We start from the raw sequence: 18,403 nt of genomic DNA, 5'->3' as shown, positions 1-18,403 counted from the left end.
CCCTACTTTCAGGATGGTAACTCCCTAAAAACCCTACAAATAATCCAAAATGCGGCTGCAAGAGTGCTTACTGGAATTAGTAAGAGAGATCATATTTCACCTTCACTACCTCTTCTCCATTGGCTTCCTATAAAATGTAGAATAGAATTTAAAACTCTGCTTCTTACATATAAGCCACATTATATATACAAAAGAACTCATAGTACCATATCTTCCCAGTATTCAATTCAATTCAATTCAACTTTGTTTATATAGCGCCAATTCACAACAAAGTCATCTCAGGGCACTTTACAGAATAAAAGTAGAGCACTTTAATCTCTGATTGCTATCAAATTTCTCTCCTGTGGAACCAGTTTCCAGTTCAGATTTGAGAAACAGAATTTTAAGTTTAGGCTTAAAACCGTCCTCTTTGATAAACCTTCTAGTTAATTATAGTTGTTGCTTTAGGTTTACACTGCTGGGGGACCCACCCACGGATGCTCTGAGCTCCTATCCTCCTCACATCTCTCTATGCTCTTCTCTCACCCCACATTTGTAACCACTGTATGACATTCACATTGTGTGTTCTTTCTCATGTAGTTGTCTTTCTCCTTCTCTTTCTCTCTTTCTCTGTCCCTTTCTGCAGATGTCCTTGGCATTGAAGCTGTGTGTTTTCCAGGACACAGCTACTGGTCCTACCAACCTGCCCATTTTTTGTTGTTGCTCTTTTCTCTCTCCATTTTCCACTCACCTCAGCCGTCAAGGTAGATGGCAAGCAACCCTGAGCCTGGTTCAGCTGGAGGTTTCTTCCATTAAAGGGGTTTTTTCCTCTCCACAGCAACTAACTTCAAGTTCTCTCTCACTACATCCATAAATCTCCTCTTTGGTCTTCCTTTAGACCTCCTGCCTTCAATTCAATTCAACTTTATTTATATAGCGCCAATTCACAACAAAGTCATCTAATGGCAACTTACAGAATAAAGTCAAGACTATAAAGATGTATAGAGAGAACCCAACAATTCCGCCTTGAGCAAGCCCTAGGCAACACTGGAGAGGAAAAACTTTTAATGGAAGAAACCTCCAGCAGAACCAGGCTCAGGGTGGGCGGCCATCTTCCTCAACCGGTTGAGGTGAATGGACAATGAAGAGAGAAAGGAAAAGAGTAACAAAAGCAACAACAAAACATCGGGCAGGTTGGTAGGACCCATAGCTGCACACTGGAAAACACAGAACATTTGCAGCTCATTTAAGTGATGTCCAGTTCTTTAATGGTTATACAGGATATCCTGCTTCTTGTGTAATGTCACATTACTGCAATTATTATTAGTGATACTGTACTTCAGATCTCTTGCAGTATAAAATGTGAACAGAAAAACTAACTAAATCTGGGTTGAAATATTTTAAGATTTTTGCACTGGGATTTTTTTTTCAGTATATTACACAAGATTTTCATAACAGGAGTTATGCTAAAAGTTAAATTTTCTGTTCGGTTTCTTACAGTTTATTTTATTTTAAATTATTTCAAATTTTAGGACCCACGACTTTTATGTAAAAATTTAACACAAGTGTCTCCACGCTTACATCGGTACAGGTTTGGAGTGTTTTGAAAAAAGTTTTTACACTTGTAACAGCCTTTTATTAGTTACTGACAGTGTATATTTACTATCCATTTTCTGATGTCTTATTTCTTCATAAAACATGATTTCCTGTTACAGCTCTACAGACAGCTTTATCGTGCAAAGAGTTTAACACCCATAAAAAGTCCTGAAGTCTCACCTGCACCTCCAGGAGGATGTTTTCACAACTTTGAAGAATTGAACAGAGATGTTGCAATGAACTCTAATTAACAGTCCTACAATACATCATCTCTTTATCAATGTTCTTACTGTACTGCATCATACTAACAGTTACTTTATCTACATTATATACTTTTTAATCATTGAAACCAAACTAAACAGAAACACCACTTTGTATAAAATGGTTCAGTACAGCTTATGTGTGTGACTAGGTTAGATATAGAACAAAAACATTTATCACTTTATCTTTTTTAGAAAGATCTGTAACACTGATCCTGACTCCAGGGCTATGAGTGCTACTGTCCTACTGGTTTTCCAACTATCCTTGCATTGCCCACAGCTACTTACCTGGATCGGGTGTGTTCAGTCGACCATAAGCTAGAAGCCACAATCTGAGGTAAGGGTAGAGTGAGTGTATTATACACACTTCATATTGACTGAACATACCTGATCCAGGTAAATAGCAGTGGGTAATGCAGAGATAGTAGGAAAACAAGCAGGACAGGAGGTCTTGTTGTAGCCCTGGAATGATAATCAGTGTTATCAAATTAACTAAAAGTATTACCAATTTTTTATTTAACTATTGGAATTTTAAGGAATTATCACTAACACTGTCAATACTAATACACATTTTTGTCTGATGTTTAGCGTCGTATGTGTTCTAGAAGCTGGACAAGTTGAACAATGTAAAGAGAGAGATGTTGTAAGAAGATAAACATTGTTGACTTGGTCCAATGACCTATGGTCAAACAGACGCACAGACCTGAATCTGGATGCATTTAATGTTTACAATGCAGAGCAGTAACATTAGGTCTGGCAGTATGATTTTGTGCTGTTAAACTAAATCCATGCATAAGCAAAAATAAATTATATTGATGAGATGTTTAAGTTTACATCTAATATATCAGAGTAGCCATGGTACGTTCCTATTTGTTGGCTTTATACATTTTATAGTTTTAAATAAATATGTTAAACTAATTTTAATATAATTGAATTTTTTATTCAAAATAGCATGACTTTCGTAACTGATTTGTACGAATATTCTGTGGTATCTACATAAACAGCTGGGTAGAAGAAAAACATCCCAGATGGCTTTAAGTGAGGCCCCAGTGAGACATACAAGAGAAATTGTATGCATGCAATAAATACATCTCATTAATAGTCACTTTGTTTTACTTAACCCTTATATGGAATATACCAACTAAAAGTGCTGTATAATAATAAATAACCAAACATTTTGTGTGTGTTTGTGTGTGTATGCAAAACCTCTATCATTCTCCTACTATCCCCAAATCAACAAGTATGGACCAACACCCCAAGGCAACAGTCCACCTTTGGCCATTGTGGGGCTGTTAGTTAGTTTCTGTCATCCTAGTTTTTGCAGTGTTTTTAAACGAATAGCACTAGTTGGACTTCCATTGGTGGCTTTTTAGGTAATTGATTATGTTGGATCAACATTAGTCTTGTCACTAAGAGAGAACACTTTGATTCGTTATTTAGTTTAGTGGCTGAATTGGGTTGACATACGACAGCTGATCTCGTGGTTTGTTGACCAGTTGAATCTTTACGGGAGAGTAGCAGATAGCAAGCCACAGCATAAATCAGCCTTACAAATACAGAATTTTTAAAATTCCTTTTGTAAACGGGTTTACAGGAAATATAAGCAGGTTGGGAGAAATAAACCACCGTAAGGAATAGATTTGATGAGTCCTGCCAACAAACATTTCCAGTTGCCATAACTTAGGTTCCAGATAAATTTAGTAGATACTGCCATAGAATTTTGGACAGTGTTTAGACTCAGGGACAACATCTATCCTTACATGGATGTGGTGTCTGAGAAACTAACCTATCTTCCCACTTATCTCACCTTCTTTATCATCATTAACATTCTAACTTTTCCTACTCTCACCTTCTTTATTGTTGTACATTCTAACCACTCCCCCTGCCCTCATCTTTCAGGTTGTCCAAATTGAATGATTGCTGATGGGTTATAATTTGGTTCTGCAATAATAATGCCGAGTATTATTACTTCACACAGTATAAGACCTGTGTCACAGGATAAGTTCAATTCAATTCAAAGAAAAGAACAGAGCAACAAAAAGCAACAACAAAACATCGGGCAGGCTGGTAGGACCAGTAGTTGCACACTGAAAGACACACAGCTTCAAAGCCGGGGGACACCTGCAGAAAGGGACAGAGAGAGGGGGGCAGAGAAGGACAAAGACAACTACGAAAGAAAACACACAGAGTTAATGACATACAGTTGTGTGGGTGAGAGGAGAGGAGAGAGGGTCAAGAGGAGGAAAGGAGCTCAGTGCATCTGGGGGTGGGTCCCCCAGCAGTCTAAGCCTATAGCAGCATAAATATAATAAACTATATGCTTTATTAAAGAGGAAGGTTTTAAGCCTATACTTAAAAGTAGAGAGGGTGTCTGCTTCCCGAATCTGAACTGGGAGCCGGTTCCACAGAAGAGGAGCTTGATAGCTGAAGGCTCTACCTCCCATTCTACCATTGGAAATTCTGGGAACCACAAGTAGGCCTGCATTCTGCGATCGAAGTGGTCTACTGGGATGATATGGTGCTATGAGGTCTTCTATATATGATGGAGCCTGACCATTCAGAGCTTTATATGTAAGAAGCAGGGTTTTAAATTCTATTCTAGATTTAATGGGAAGCCAATGGCGAGAAGCTAGTGAAGGTGAAATATGATCTTTCTTGCTAGTTCCAGTCAGCACTCTTGCTGCAGCATTTTGGATTAATTGCAGGCTCTTAAGTAAACAGATTGACCTAAAATTTTCTAATGAAATTATATTTCTATGGTCATTATGTTTTCTATGCAGAAGTCTTTTAATATTGTTGGTGTTTGTAGAACTTCCTCATCTGCCATTACATTCTAGGTCCATTTTAGAAATCTGATCAAAGAAGTCGAAACAAGTGTAGTAGTGTATCGACCCGAGTGTATTATCCTTGGTGACTTCAATGTTAAATAAAAAAGAAAACAAGATTATATAAGACATGGTTTAATATAAAAAGTTGAGAATGGAACTACCACCCTGCAAAACTTAAAACATCTAACATTTAATTAATTTATCAGTCAATCAATAAATCTTATTTTCACTAACAAAACAACAAGAAGAACCTTTAATTTTCAAAACAGTTAACCAAAAGTACATTTGCATATTATGTAAACAAACTAAAACACAGGATACATAAAAAAGACACAAGCTCCTTCCTAAAAAAGAACCTAAACAAATATATGGGGATTTTTTTTCATCAATTGAAAACACAGCAAATCAAGACTTTTTAGATATAATATAAACATCAAAATAAATACCTGAAACAGAAATAGCCTTAGAATGTTCTACTTCACTAAACATTATATATGGAGTCTTATGAAAAAGATTTTGGTCTAAAAGCAGTTGTAAAATTGGGATTAACACATGGTCTATTGGGATAAAACAGTTTATGAAATCTAGTTCTGCAATCATTCAGAAAAGCTAAGGCACATTTTTTTATTACTATTGATATTGATAAAACTAAAAGCAATAGCAAAAGCAATGATGTGGCAGACAATTAATCAAGTGCTAAAAAGGGAGTCTCCTCCCTATAATTTCAGGTAGTAATACTAGAACTACAATTAGATGGGGAAACAACTGATGAAATAGCAGACATATTCAGTAACTAGTTCATTAGGAAACCTGTACTACAACTAACAGCAGATCCAGACCTGAGAGTACTAAGAGATTTTTTACATTTATTTTTAAAACCTTAAAATTTTTAATGTAAGAAACATCAACAGTATGGACTGTAGAAATAAAGACTTATTGCTAGCTGCAGGATGAGTTATCCTGTAAATCTTACTATCCTCACAATCAGCATACATTTCTTAACTGTTAGAAAAGTAAGATTATTTCAGATGAAACAGAAAGGGCGTAACTGGTGAAGTTAGGTTGGGAGGGAGACAGGGAGATCAGAGGAGAAACAGGAGAAATAGTGGTGATCACCAGGGCAACACAGTCGTGACACAGTTTATATGGTCAGAAGGATCCCGACTTTTTATGAATCGTATTCACTACAGTTTGTTTACAGGGGGGCACTGTGCAAGTAGAAAGAGACAAATGTATCAAATTTACCAGATAAGGACCAAATAAATCAATAATAGTTTAAAGTTTAGAAGGTTTCATTTTTTAAATAAAACCTTGTCCTGTAGAGTAACAGGAAAAAAAACAGTATGGAGTATTGAGAGGAGAACCTCTACTCTTCTCAATACTTGGTCCTTTTTTTGTGTGAGGAAGGATAAATACTGTCCCGGATGTCTTGCACTTGACTGACAAAGAAATTAAAAAAATCAGTTTTAGCACTGGTGGAGCTGAGGGCGAGACAATATTAGCAGAAGAAAACACAAATACTGTATGTGTTTGTTTTTCATGATCTACTTTTTCCTAAAATCTGGCTGTCTTAACGACTAAATATTATTTTCTTCTCCAATTTTTATAACCATACAGTCATATTATTTATCTTTTGTACTGCTGTAGTAAACTATTTGGTGATTCCCACCCAGTGGTTTGTCATCTGTTTTCTCAATACATTTTCCCTACTCTGATTGAATATAATGAGTAAAACAGCGCTAAAACTATGGACATTTTAATTTTGTACTTGTATTTGGTTTTGTTTTTTTGTTTTTTTACACAGTCTTCAAGTAGTCTCACTCAACTGAATATTTTGTGAATTACAAAAAAGAAAATTGCCTGACTGAAGCCCAGGGGAAGCTAATTTCACTTAGGAATCAGAAATAGTAATGCTTGATAATGTCATCAACATAATTAGTTTTGCCAAATAAAATAAATATGTGGCATGATGTTCAGTGTTGTTAGTCGACCTACAGGCAGGATATTAGTTGGAAGAGAAGGTGAAATTCTGAAGTGAGTTAGATGAAGTGATGCAGAGCATCCCCAGAGGTGAGACAGTGGTGATTGGTGCAGTTTTCAATGGACATGTTGGGCAAGTGTGATGGGCAGGTTTGGACTTCAGGACAGATGGTGGTAGACTTTGCAAAACCTATGCCAGGTTGGACACTAAGGAGAGGTGGATTTGTACAGGGTGGTGAGGCAGACATATAGAGATGGGAAGGATGTGCAGCAGGTTAGGGTGATTAAAATGACGATGGAAATGTATTGACAGGTGCCAAGAATGTGATGGGAAGATGGAAGGAGTAATTTGAAGAGTTGATGAATGAGGAAAATGAAAGAGAATGAAGAGTAAAAGAGGTAATTGGTGTGGAACAGGAAGTAGCAAAGCCACAAATTGAGTTGTGGGAAAGAGTAGTGAAAGGTAGGCTACGGGCAGAGGTGAGCATTTGTGATCAGCAATATGGTTTCATGCCTAGAAAGACTACAACAGATCCATTATTTGCTTTGAGGATGCTGATGGAGAAGTACAGAGAAGGTCATAGGGAGTTGCATTGTGTCTTCGTAGATTTAAAGAAAGCATATGACGGTGCTGAGACAGAAGCTGTGGTATTGTATAAGGAAATCTGGAGTGGCAGCAAAGTACGTTAGAGTGGTGCAGGATATGTACATATGAGAGCTGTAAGACCGTGGTCAGGTGTGCTGTAGATGTGACAGAGGAGTTCAAGGTGGAGGTGGGTCAGCATCAAGGTTCAGCACTGAGCCTCTTCTTGTTTGCTCTGATTATGGACAGGTGGATAGATGATGTTAGACAGGAATCTCCATGGATTATGTTGTTTGCAAATGACATTGTCATTTGTAGCGAGTCTATGTCAGGGCCAATATAAAGAAACATGGACAGACGGACAAACATTCACCCTATTACCTAGGGGCAATTTTAGATTCACAAGTTAACCTAACATGGATGTTTTTGGACTGGGAGGAAACCAGAGTAGTCGCAAGCAAGGGAGGACATGCAAACTCCACACAGAAAGGCCCCGGCCGGCCAGGGTGTGAACCCGCAAACTTCTAGCCCGGAGGTGGCAGCACTAAACACTCCACCATTGTGCAGCTATGAACTATGAGCTATGAACTAATCAAACTGCTTGATTCTGACAGATAAAGCCAGAAAGTACAAAGTAATGGATATTTACATTTGTGACACTTTGGGTTAGTGATTTACTACAAGCACCATTCAGCCTGTCTGTATGCTAGCCTGAGGTTTGTGCATTGTTTTAACCTTGACCCCTTGTGTGTGATAAACACTTAATGTCAACATGGTCAGGGGTTTCCATTAAACAAGGGGCAAATTTGCTTATGGTCATTTGTAGCTGTCAAAGACGTTCACAAAGTAACCATCCATCCATTATCTACAACCACTTATTCTGTTTAGAGTCATAGGGATACTAAAGCCTATCCCAGCTGTTTTAGGGCAAGAGCCGGGGTACAGCCTGGACTGGTGGACATTCCATCTCACGGCTGCCCAGAGGTGGAAAAGTAAACAAATAGAGACAATGACAATAAAAATGACCCTTGCAGATTAAATAAACAAATTAATAAATAAGAATAACTGTTACAGACAAATAACAGGAACATTACAAAAGCACACCCAGATGCAGTGTGTGTTGGCAGTTCCAACCCCTTTCTAGTTGAATCTTTTTAGATTGACATGGGGAGATGGAGATTTTTATTCAAATGACCCTTTGTTTCACTAGATTTGTTTTGTTTTTGTTTTATCAATTTTTGCAAAAAACATTGAGTGTAGCACCAAGATGGTTTACAAATTTTGGCTTTGGTTTACAATAAATTTCATGTGTTTCTTTGTTCTCTCTGGTCCACTGGTTCTGTGATGAATCTTACCTTGCTTGGACCCAAGGACATGTATTTTATGACCTTGGCATGGCACAGTGGGGTTTATTAATTTGAACTGCAAGCGTTGCTGCAAGTGTATTTAGTGATAGCACTGGATAAATCATACTCCCTTTAAAGCAACTGCATCTTCATCTTGTAAACAGCTTATTTTTACTGTTCACATAAATTGGGAGCGAATGGTTTTCGTACAGGCCATAAAAATTTGCACATAAAAATAGAAAGAATGGCTTTAATCCCTTTACCTTGAGTTTTTAATAACAATATATTGAATCACCATATTAACACTTTTACACTGGTAAGATAAAAATTACTCCATTACATTGTTATTACCTAGAAACCGACCCTTGTTATCTTAAAAATATTACTCCAATATTATCCTGTATTTGCCAAGCTGTAAAGTGCTACCAAATCTTAGAAGCATTATTTGAAATGTAAATTTCTAACAGTTATAGTTTACATAGTAGATTTAAGAATCAAAGAACTTTACTGATCCAATAGGGAAATTGCGTTGTCTTGTTACAGCTGCTCTCTGCAGGAAAAGTAGAAAAAGAAAGGAAAAGCACCAAACCAAGGAGAAACCACATAGACAAATAAGCAAACTACTTAAATACAACTAAACACACAAGAAGATAGATAAGGTAAATAATAATATACCTTAAAGTAAAATTAGTATATAAAGTAAATAACAGATTGTCCATTTAGACCTGTCAGTCCACCTCCTTTATACAGAAGGGGCATGAGTTGAACAGTTTAATGGCCACTGTGAGAAAGGATCTCCTGTGATGTTCTGTTGAACACTTGACTGTGATCAGTCTCTAGGTGAAAGTGCTAGTCTATGCAGCCAGCATGCAGTGGAGTGGGTGGGAGGGATTGTCCAGGATTGAGAGGAATTCGGACAGCATTCTCCTCTCAGCCACAACATACAGAGGTTCCAGCTCCTTCCCTAGAACAAAACCAGCCTTATTAGCTTGTCCAGTCTGTTACTCTCTGCCACGTTCATATTGCTGCTTCATATAGCCTGCTCTGTGTTTACCTATAGATTGGTGCTGCATTAACTGACCAGTCCAGTTTATTGTCCAGGTGGACACCCAGGAATTTGTACTCTGAAACCATCTCCAACCCCCTTTCCCCTTATTGTCTTTCTCACCTGCTTTGGTCATTACTGCAGAGATGGGAAGGATGTCCAAGTCATGCAGGGGCAAGACGTGTGGTGAAGCTCCTTAGGAGATGGATATGAGGCATCTATTGGAAAACTTGTTGAAATCATTAGCTGTATCCAGACTCCCCTCTGTCCTCTGGTCGCTGGTCTTATATTCAGCGATGCTCTTCATGCCACTCCAGACTTCTCTGGTCTATTGGAACCTCTGTTCTGGTTTTCCCCTGGAAGCCTCCTTCCCCTCTTTGATTTTTACTGACTTCTGTCTCTGTACCTCCCTCGCTGCTTCCCTGCTAACTGACCTGAATGCTGCCTTCTTCTCATTCAGGATTACTTTAATATCTTTGGTGACCCATGGTTTCTTGTTTGGGAAGCAGCGGACAGTTTTTGTTGGTACACAGATGTCAACACAAAAGTTGATGTAATCTGTAATGCAGCCTGTCAATCTGTCAATGTCCTCGACATGTGTCTCACAGTGTATTCCAATTTCCGGCCTCGAAACATTCCTTCAGACCATCTTTTCACTGGTTTGGAGGTGGAAGGCTGCATTTGAACCAGGGGCTTGTACACAAGCATGAGGTGGATAAGGTTGTGGTCTGACCTGCCCAAGGGGGAGAGGGCAGATGAGATGTAGGCCTCTTGAACACATAGTTTTCATTGTTGATTAGTTTTATGTCTTGTTCCACTGAGGGCTACATTTGCCTTCTTATATTGTGGGTATTAGTCAGGGATAGATTGGAGATGTTGCTAAAATTATATATCCACACATTTAGTCTGCTAAAGGCTGTGTGTGCCAAGTTTGGATTTCCTGTTTTAGGTAACTTGCGTCATGTCACCATTTGTATGATGTAATGCCAAGTAACACAAAGGACACACAAATAGATGCACACAGACAGTTGTCTGCCCAGCTGTTATGCAGTCTATCAGTACATTCCTAATCATGTGTCAGTCAGTTGATCAGTCTTCTCAGCCTTATTCTCACACTTAATTTAATCAGAATCATTTGCAATGAGACTGGGGACTTTGAACAAAGCCTGCCTGTTCCCACAACCTAGAAGCATGATATTTGTAAAACAGTGAAAGTTGTTTTTTAAATATGCCTTTTAAAAAATTATTAAAATGTCGTGTATGCATTAAGAGTTGACAAATGACAGTTTGTAATTTTATTTGGAGTTGTATGCCAAAACATTTTTAACAATTCTGACTGCGCCATACTGGGTATAATTATGAGAAATTTGGGGTAAATTTGAAAGGTTTGAAATTTTTATTCTGGGAATCTGCAGTATTTGTTGAAATTGTTTGAATAACATACAACAAAAAAAAACCTCTTATTATTGTTATAATGTGTGTTTGTGTAGAGACTCTTCTGATCCTTTGAAATAGTTCATTGTAGCTTTTTAGCTTTAGCTTTTTTTGCCCACTGTTTTCTTACTGGTGAGCTTGGACAAAGCCTCCTAGTGGGTCAGGTTTGCCAAAGCAAAGTAAAATTGAACCTCACTTTTAAAACAAAATAGAAATTTACTTCACAACCACACTTTGTGTAGCATATCGACCTTTGTGCAGACACATTAACTGACTGGGATAGTTCTTTATAAAAAAATTGTGTACCTGAGCTTGTCATGTAGGAGGGCTTGACAGGGCCAATACCCAAACTTAAATGTCAAAAACAGAAAATATACGCTAATGAAAGTTTAAATAAATGGGGATTCGATTTTGAATCTGTATTTTTTTGGTTGAGGTGATATATCACTGTTGATTTTTCACAATATATACTGATCAGGCATAACATTATGACCGCCCGTACAATTTAATGCAATCCAATACAGTGGCTCTGCCATGAATTCTACTATTATAAATTTGTAATTTCTCAGTTTTTAGGTTGAAACTGTCAGAAAAGTGATAATTCTACTATGTGTTTATTATTGAGGTCAAGGTGGGTATTGGAATTGTACTGGAGTGCTGCAAAAATGTGTTTTTAATATTTTAATTAAAATGTCAAAAGGTGGCTGAAACATTACAATTTACTCTTTTTCAGAGGTTTGACTGTTATTATATAATACTGACACAATAGCTTTGTGAATGAGCTGTTGAAACAAAGTGACATCACTTGAAGTGATGCAGATGAGTTTGAGCAGTATGTTAACCAGTGTGTACTTGATACTCACACTCCTTATCGTTGTGACTGGTCCTATAACATGAAATTGTATGTGTGTTACATTGGGAAAGTGAAAGTTAGAATTGACTTGGAATTAGCTATCATGAGTGCAGCAGCAGTTAGATATGGCCTGCATCTGTCTCCTCCTCCCTTAATTCTTATCAACAAGATGAAAAGGAAAGGGATGGACAAAAAGTCTACTTGTGTCTGTGTGTATGTACACATATGTACATACGCATGTGTGCGGGCATGCAAGTTTCTGCACACTGTCTGCAGGGTGTTTCATCATTCCCACTCTTCTGAAAGCCTTCTATGATGTAACTGTTAGCAATACCCACAGATTGACAGAGGAGGAGAGAGCAGGAGTTGCTAAGGAGAGAGTGAGAGATTTGTGGACAGAAGCACAAGGAGATTAACGAGCAAGAAAAAGGAATAGAATACAACACAAACTGAAGAGAAGCAAAGCAGGACTTATTTCTTTAAGTTATGATCTATAGAATTTCTGAGGGACTTCTATAATCTCTGCATCCCATCTAAAAGTTGATCAAGTTACCTCCATACCAGGTAAAAATGAACAAAATAAAGGCCAGCCATGACAAGGCTTCAGGCATTTCGTCAGTTGAGGTGGAAGACCTTAGGGCTGCTCAGTTATGGCAAATGTCATAATCACAATTATTTTTCTTCAATATTATGATCACAGCTTTTTGAATCGATTACTCATTGACTTTGGAAATGTCATGCATCTACTGAACTTAAAAATGAATTACTGCTATTTTCTTGAACAATAAATAGATATAACTGAAATAGGGCACCGCCATAGTGAAATGGTTAGCAGTGCTGCCTCATAACTAGAAGGTCCGTGGTAGAAATCTACCTGCCAGATTTTGCCTTTAGGTATGTACTTTGCATGCTCCTCCTGAGCTTGTGTCTATTTCCTTTGGTTATTCGTTTTTTGGTAATTTTTTTCCTGCAGTCCAAAGACAAGCATGTTGGGTTAATTGGTGACTCAACATCAGTGTAGAGCTGTGCCCACCTTGTTCAATATTAAGACTCCACAATCTCTCATTTCAGCCAAACTGTAGACAAGGCCATATTACTTTTTATTTGATGCTTTCCTACAGGTTTACAAACTTCACCAGAACTTCATGAAGCATCAATGTGGATCCAAGCTACAAACAAAATGTTCACCCTGTTATCATATTATCATATTATTGGACCTTATATAAGCTTCCTAAACAACTTTTACGGACATGATCTGCAGTTCCCAGCCAATTTTATACTATGAATGTAGCAAATGATGTTACATCTTACAATATTTAATCATTTAAAATGATTAGACAGAAACTGGCACTGGCTAGTTGACCCCCTCCTTCCTAAGTAGAGGGAGTGTTCAAGTGGGGTAGAAATTGATTTGGAGAAGCATTAATTAGAACAAAGCAGTAAATCTGAAAAATACTGTGTTTTCTGATGGTCTCTCTGCGAATATGCCTTTCTGCTGTTGTGTGTGGGTGTGAGTGGGTGTTTAGGCAGCGGTCAACGTGACACACAGACCACAAACTGAAACCATGTAACATTAATGTTCTTTTTGCTACTTTGGAAGCAGTAGCTACAAATCTTTTCTTTACAAAACTGTCCATGCAACTCTTTTGGGTGTGTTCTTCCTGGAGCATATCTCTTTTCTATTTTTAATCTATGGTAGCGATGTGGGATGCCACTTCCAGCTGTTGGCATACTGCTATGCTAAGCTGTTATGAGTAGCTTACCCAGCATACCGTTTGGTGGTGTAATTTAGTTATTAGTGTTATAAATTCTTTGTCTCACAAATCATTGCTTACCATAGTGTCTTGCTCTTTTAAAGAGAGTAATCTGTAAATAACCGATTTGAGTTGGAAACTTAGAGTTTTTAAGTACAAATTATGAGTAAGAAGGATATGCCTGCCATTATGATCCCCCTCTCCACACAATGAACAGCTTACAGGAATCAATAATATATTGCATTTCATTACTGACTTATTATAATTAGTGTTTGTTTTTTTAAAGGTATGGCCACTATAGAATGCACAGTGAGAGAAGATTTTGAAAAATGAAGTAAAGGCATCCAACATTATATATAACCTTTTTGAACCTTCGGAACTCTGTAAACCAAATTTAGACCTGCATTTTAAACAGATAGTTTATTATAAGAGTATACCCTACTATGAGGACTTGAATAATGTCTATGATGAAGCTTGACCATTATGGATTGTATGTAAGGAGAATTATTTAAAATTTTATAAGGGACCCAATAGAAAGATGCCAAAAAGTTAGAAATATAATCTTTCTTGCTTATTCTGGTCATTACTCGAGTTCAATACTTATGAAGTTATTTAGGAAGTGAGACTGAGTGCTCTTAATGTTGGCAATATTATGCAAATTGAGGAAGACTTCCAGAGATTTGTTTCTCTGTGAGTCAAACAACATATCATGGTCAAGTTCTCAGGTGAAGGTGGCAGTTTGGGTATATCTTCTAGAACTTGGCAAAGTAGCTAGACCTCTCAATAACTTCTAATTTCATATTAGTTGTTTGAATTGGAGGTCTTGGAATGTGCAATTTATTTTTATAAGTGTATCAAAGAGATATTCCTAATCTGTTTACATTTTCCATCTTATTTCTAATATCTGAACCACTGTACTGTGTTTTGGTCAATCAAATGAGTATTGTCATTTATTTGTTTATTCACTCTTAGAGCGTGGCTCTAAGTGCTAAGTGAATTTTGAGAAGGGTCAAAAGATGAGAGAGAGTTTAAAAGAGAACATTGAATCTTGCCTAAAACTCACACTTCCATACAGCAAGCTAATGGTTGCATGAAGCGAACAATAATTAAGGGTTTTCATATGCCCTGACCATTGAGAAGTATTTGGATAAAAGTGCTTTATAAGCATGACATTTATTTTATTTACAGCATACTGAGGCCTTTACAAAAGCCTTTTCTGTTCAGGAATCCTAACTTTATTCAGACTTTAACCCCTATAGATAAAATCTGTTATTATTAGACATTATGCCTGAACACAGGTACCCTATTGAATATTAAATCATCTTTAATGCAAGGTTTACTGAGGTTTCTCCTTCTATGCAGTCTATATTAATGTTTTTATTTTACATTTTTTTAATATAGTAAGATCTAATTGTCCTTGCTCTAACTTTTGTCTCTGGTTTTGTTCAGGTGTTCCCACGCCATCAGAGGAGGTCCTGCACCACACACTAACCATGCTGGTCCGTGAGCGGAAAATCTACCCAACACCCGATGGATTTTTTATTGTAACCCCTCAAACTTACTTTATAACTCCAAGTTTAATTCGAACCAGCTCTAAGTGGTACCACTTAGATGAGATAACCCCTGAGCGACACCAACAGCAGCAACATCAGAACCAACAGCAGCATCAGCAGACACAGTGCGCCTCCCCTCTCTCTGGCACAATCACTCCATCCACTTCTGGAGGTGTGCGAGATCGAACACAGCCAAAGTCCAGCCAAAACCACAGCGGGGGAGGTGGAGGAGGTGGGGATTCTTTTTACAGTAACAGTTATCGTGGAGAAGATCCCCCAAGCCACCACACCACCCTGCAGCACCGATCCCCCAAAGACCACCGCGAGGCATTTTCATCCCCACACTCCCCACAGGCACTTCCTCAGCAAGCAGTAGTAAACACAGAAAAGAGCCGCAGTGCTCTTGGGTTTCCTTTCAAGACGGACACATTAATCAAGCACAGGGGAGGGGGGAATGGAGGAGGAGGAAGTGGAGGAGGGGGAGGTGGACCTGGAGAGATGGAGAAACAAGCTGTTGGAGGAAGTGGTACAGTAAGTCGGAAGTTTGGTTTAAAACTCTTCCGTCTGAGCTTCAAGAAAGACAAGGCCAAGCAGTTGGCCACCTTTTCTGCACAGTTCCCCCCTGAGGAGTGGCCACTTCGTGATGAGGAGGCACCCAGTCAGCTCCCACGCAATGTAGAGATGGAGATCATTCGCAGAATTAACCCTGACCTCACTGTGGAGAACCTAGCCCGGCATACAGCAGTCATGAAGCGTCTAGAAGAGGAGCGTGCCCAAAGGAGCAAATCATCCTCAGCTAACCAGAGCTCTAGGAGTAGGAGAAGTGGGGGCAGACACAGGAAGCAGTCCCAGACCAAACTTAGCCGCTCACAAAGCAAGACAAGAGCTTCCCGCGGTGAGCCAAGCGATAGTTCCCACCTGGAACTGGCTGACAAGGACTACAGAGCCTACTCATCCTCACTGGCTCGATCAACTAGGGAACATGCCCTGGCCATGGAGCGGCAGCGGGCTCGGCTTCATTTGGCACACAGCAACCCTAACATCCTCGACTCCTCTCACCTACCTGTTGCACCAGAGTGGGATGTGTCTGGAGAGCTCGCTAAGCGACGCACGGAAATGCCTTTCCCTGAGCCAAGCCATGGCCCTTCAGCACACCACTCCAAAGTCCATCGCTCACACTCCCACACTCAAGAGAGGAAGTCCAGGAATGAACGCAGTGACAAGGCCAAGGGACGTTCCAGATCTATGGACAATTCTAAAGGACCACTTGGAGGTGGGATAATTGGACCACCAGATTATTATGATGACCGGAGCCGTTATTATACTGACGATGGCACCCTGCGAGCCACTCAGAGCTCTAATCACTACTGTCATGTCACACCCCCTTCATCAAAGTTTGTTGCAGATTCTCTGGGTTTGGATGGTGTCAAATGCTTAGAGAAAAGTAAGAGCAGGGACAGTCTGCCGGCATACTCTCCAAAACCACTGCCAACTTCTGGCCCTCCTGATGATTACTTCCAATGCTCTGGTTCCTCTGAAGCCATTCTAACAGCAGCAAACCCACTAACAACTCTGAGCATAAGTAGCCATGATGGATTGAAACTAGGCCCCGCTGATAGACAAATGGACCGACAAACACCCCATCTCCTAGAAAATAAGGAGGACTTGTCAAAGTCAGGCTTCAAGGTTGGAAGCCTGCCTCCAATAACTCTCTCTATTCCTGATCCAACTCTTCCTAATGGACGACCTCTCCATAATGCCTCTTCTGGTCAGGAGAAACATAAGGAGATCTTTAGTAAAGACACACTGTTCAAACCTCCTCCTATCCTCCCTTTGTCTGGCTACAGCTCTCTAAGAAAACCCCCAGCAGTCACCTCTTCTACTCTTTCCTCATCCTGCGATGCACTTGATTCCAAGGAGGCCTTTGATGCTCCCAAACCTCTGGTGGCCATACAGTCTGTGGTCCCACAAGGAACTGAACCCAGTACTAGTGCAGCAGAAGCCTCCTTTGACTATTATAATGTGTCAGATGATGATGAAATTGAGGAGGGTGGGACTAAAAGTCGAGAGGAACAGAAGACTGGTGGATCTGTGGTTGGAATGAGAGGAGGTGGAGTGGGAACCATGCAGTGGCTTTTAGAGAGAGAGAAGGAGAGGGACCTACAGAGGAGGTTTGAAAGAACACTCACCTTCCCTGGTACTAAAGAGAACCCTCCAGAGCCCATTCAGAACCAACAGTCAGCGCATTCTGCTAGACTGGACAGTATAGACTCCAGCTCTGTAACTGTTGACAGTGGATTCAACTCTCCACGGTGAGAATATGTAGATGCTAACTGCACACTAGCAAACCTAAAACATTAGATTCTGTACCCATTATTAAACAAGTACACTTACCACAATAATTTCCCATCTATCAAATAAATGTTTATTTTTAGCTCAAAGTAGCTTTTTTGATGTGAGGGTACAGTATAAGGACTGAGGGCAAATTATTGCAGTGACACATTGCAGTCCACTCTTCTCCATCCAGCTTCCACTTTCTTTGCTATGCTGTGCTGTTCTATCATTTTTACTTCGCCAGACTTTGCACAGCACTTCAGGTATTCGTCTAAAAAAATTGTAGCATTGTATGACTATTGAAACACTGATAATTTATAACAATAAAACAGAATAGAAACTTTTTTATTATCTTTAAGCACATACGAATGTTATAAACACACTCCCCTCCAAAAGTATTGGAACACTTTATTTTTTGCTGAAGACTGAAAACATTTGTTTTTTGGACAGCAAAATATGAATATAAGACAAGAGATAAATATTGCAGCTTTTATTTATTTATTTATTTTATTTCCAGTCTCATAAGTCTAGACAAACATTTTGTCTGTGGCGCAGGAAGGTAGAGCAGTTGTCCACCAATCTCACAGTTTTTGGTTCAATCCCCAGCTCCTCCAGTCACATGTCGAAGTGTCCTTGAGCAAGACGCTGAACCCCCAACTTAGTTGCTCCTGGTGAGTGTTGGCTAGCTGCATAGCAGCTCCCCCACCGGTGTATGAGTGTGTGTGTGTGTGATTGTGAGTGTGAATGGGTGAATAAGATGCAGTGTAAGGTGCTTTGAGTGCCAATACGTAGAAAAGCGCTATATAAGTGCAGAACATTTACTATTTACCATCTTCCATTATAAAGAAAGATGCAACT

General features: G+C 39.1%; 1 protein-coding gene across 6 annotated transcripts in view; it reads left to right on the top strand.

Moving 5' to 3' along the window:
• LOC137133889 (storkhead-box protein 2-like) overlaps positions 1-18,403 on the top strand; it is a 61,152-nt gene that overhangs the window by 31,347 nt on the left and 11,402 nt on the right. For all 6 annotated transcript variants that reach the window (XM_067517982.1, XM_067517981.1, XM_067517984.1 and 3 more), the window contains one exon: positions 15,108-17,523. In XM_067517982.1, coding sequence (XP_067374083.1) covers positions 15,108-17,523 — 2,416 coding nt within the window. The remainder of the gene's footprint in view (positions 1-15,107; positions 17,524-18,403) is intronic.

This window comes from Channa argus, chromosome 10 (genome assembly GCF_033026475.1).
Source record: "Channa argus isolate prfri chromosome 10, Channa argus male v1.0, whole genome shotgun sequence".
NCBI classification, from domain to species: Eukaryota; Metazoa; Chordata; class Actinopteri; order Anabantiformes; family Channidae; genus Channa; species Channa argus.
This window is presented reverse-complemented; position numbering and strand designations above follow the sequence as displayed.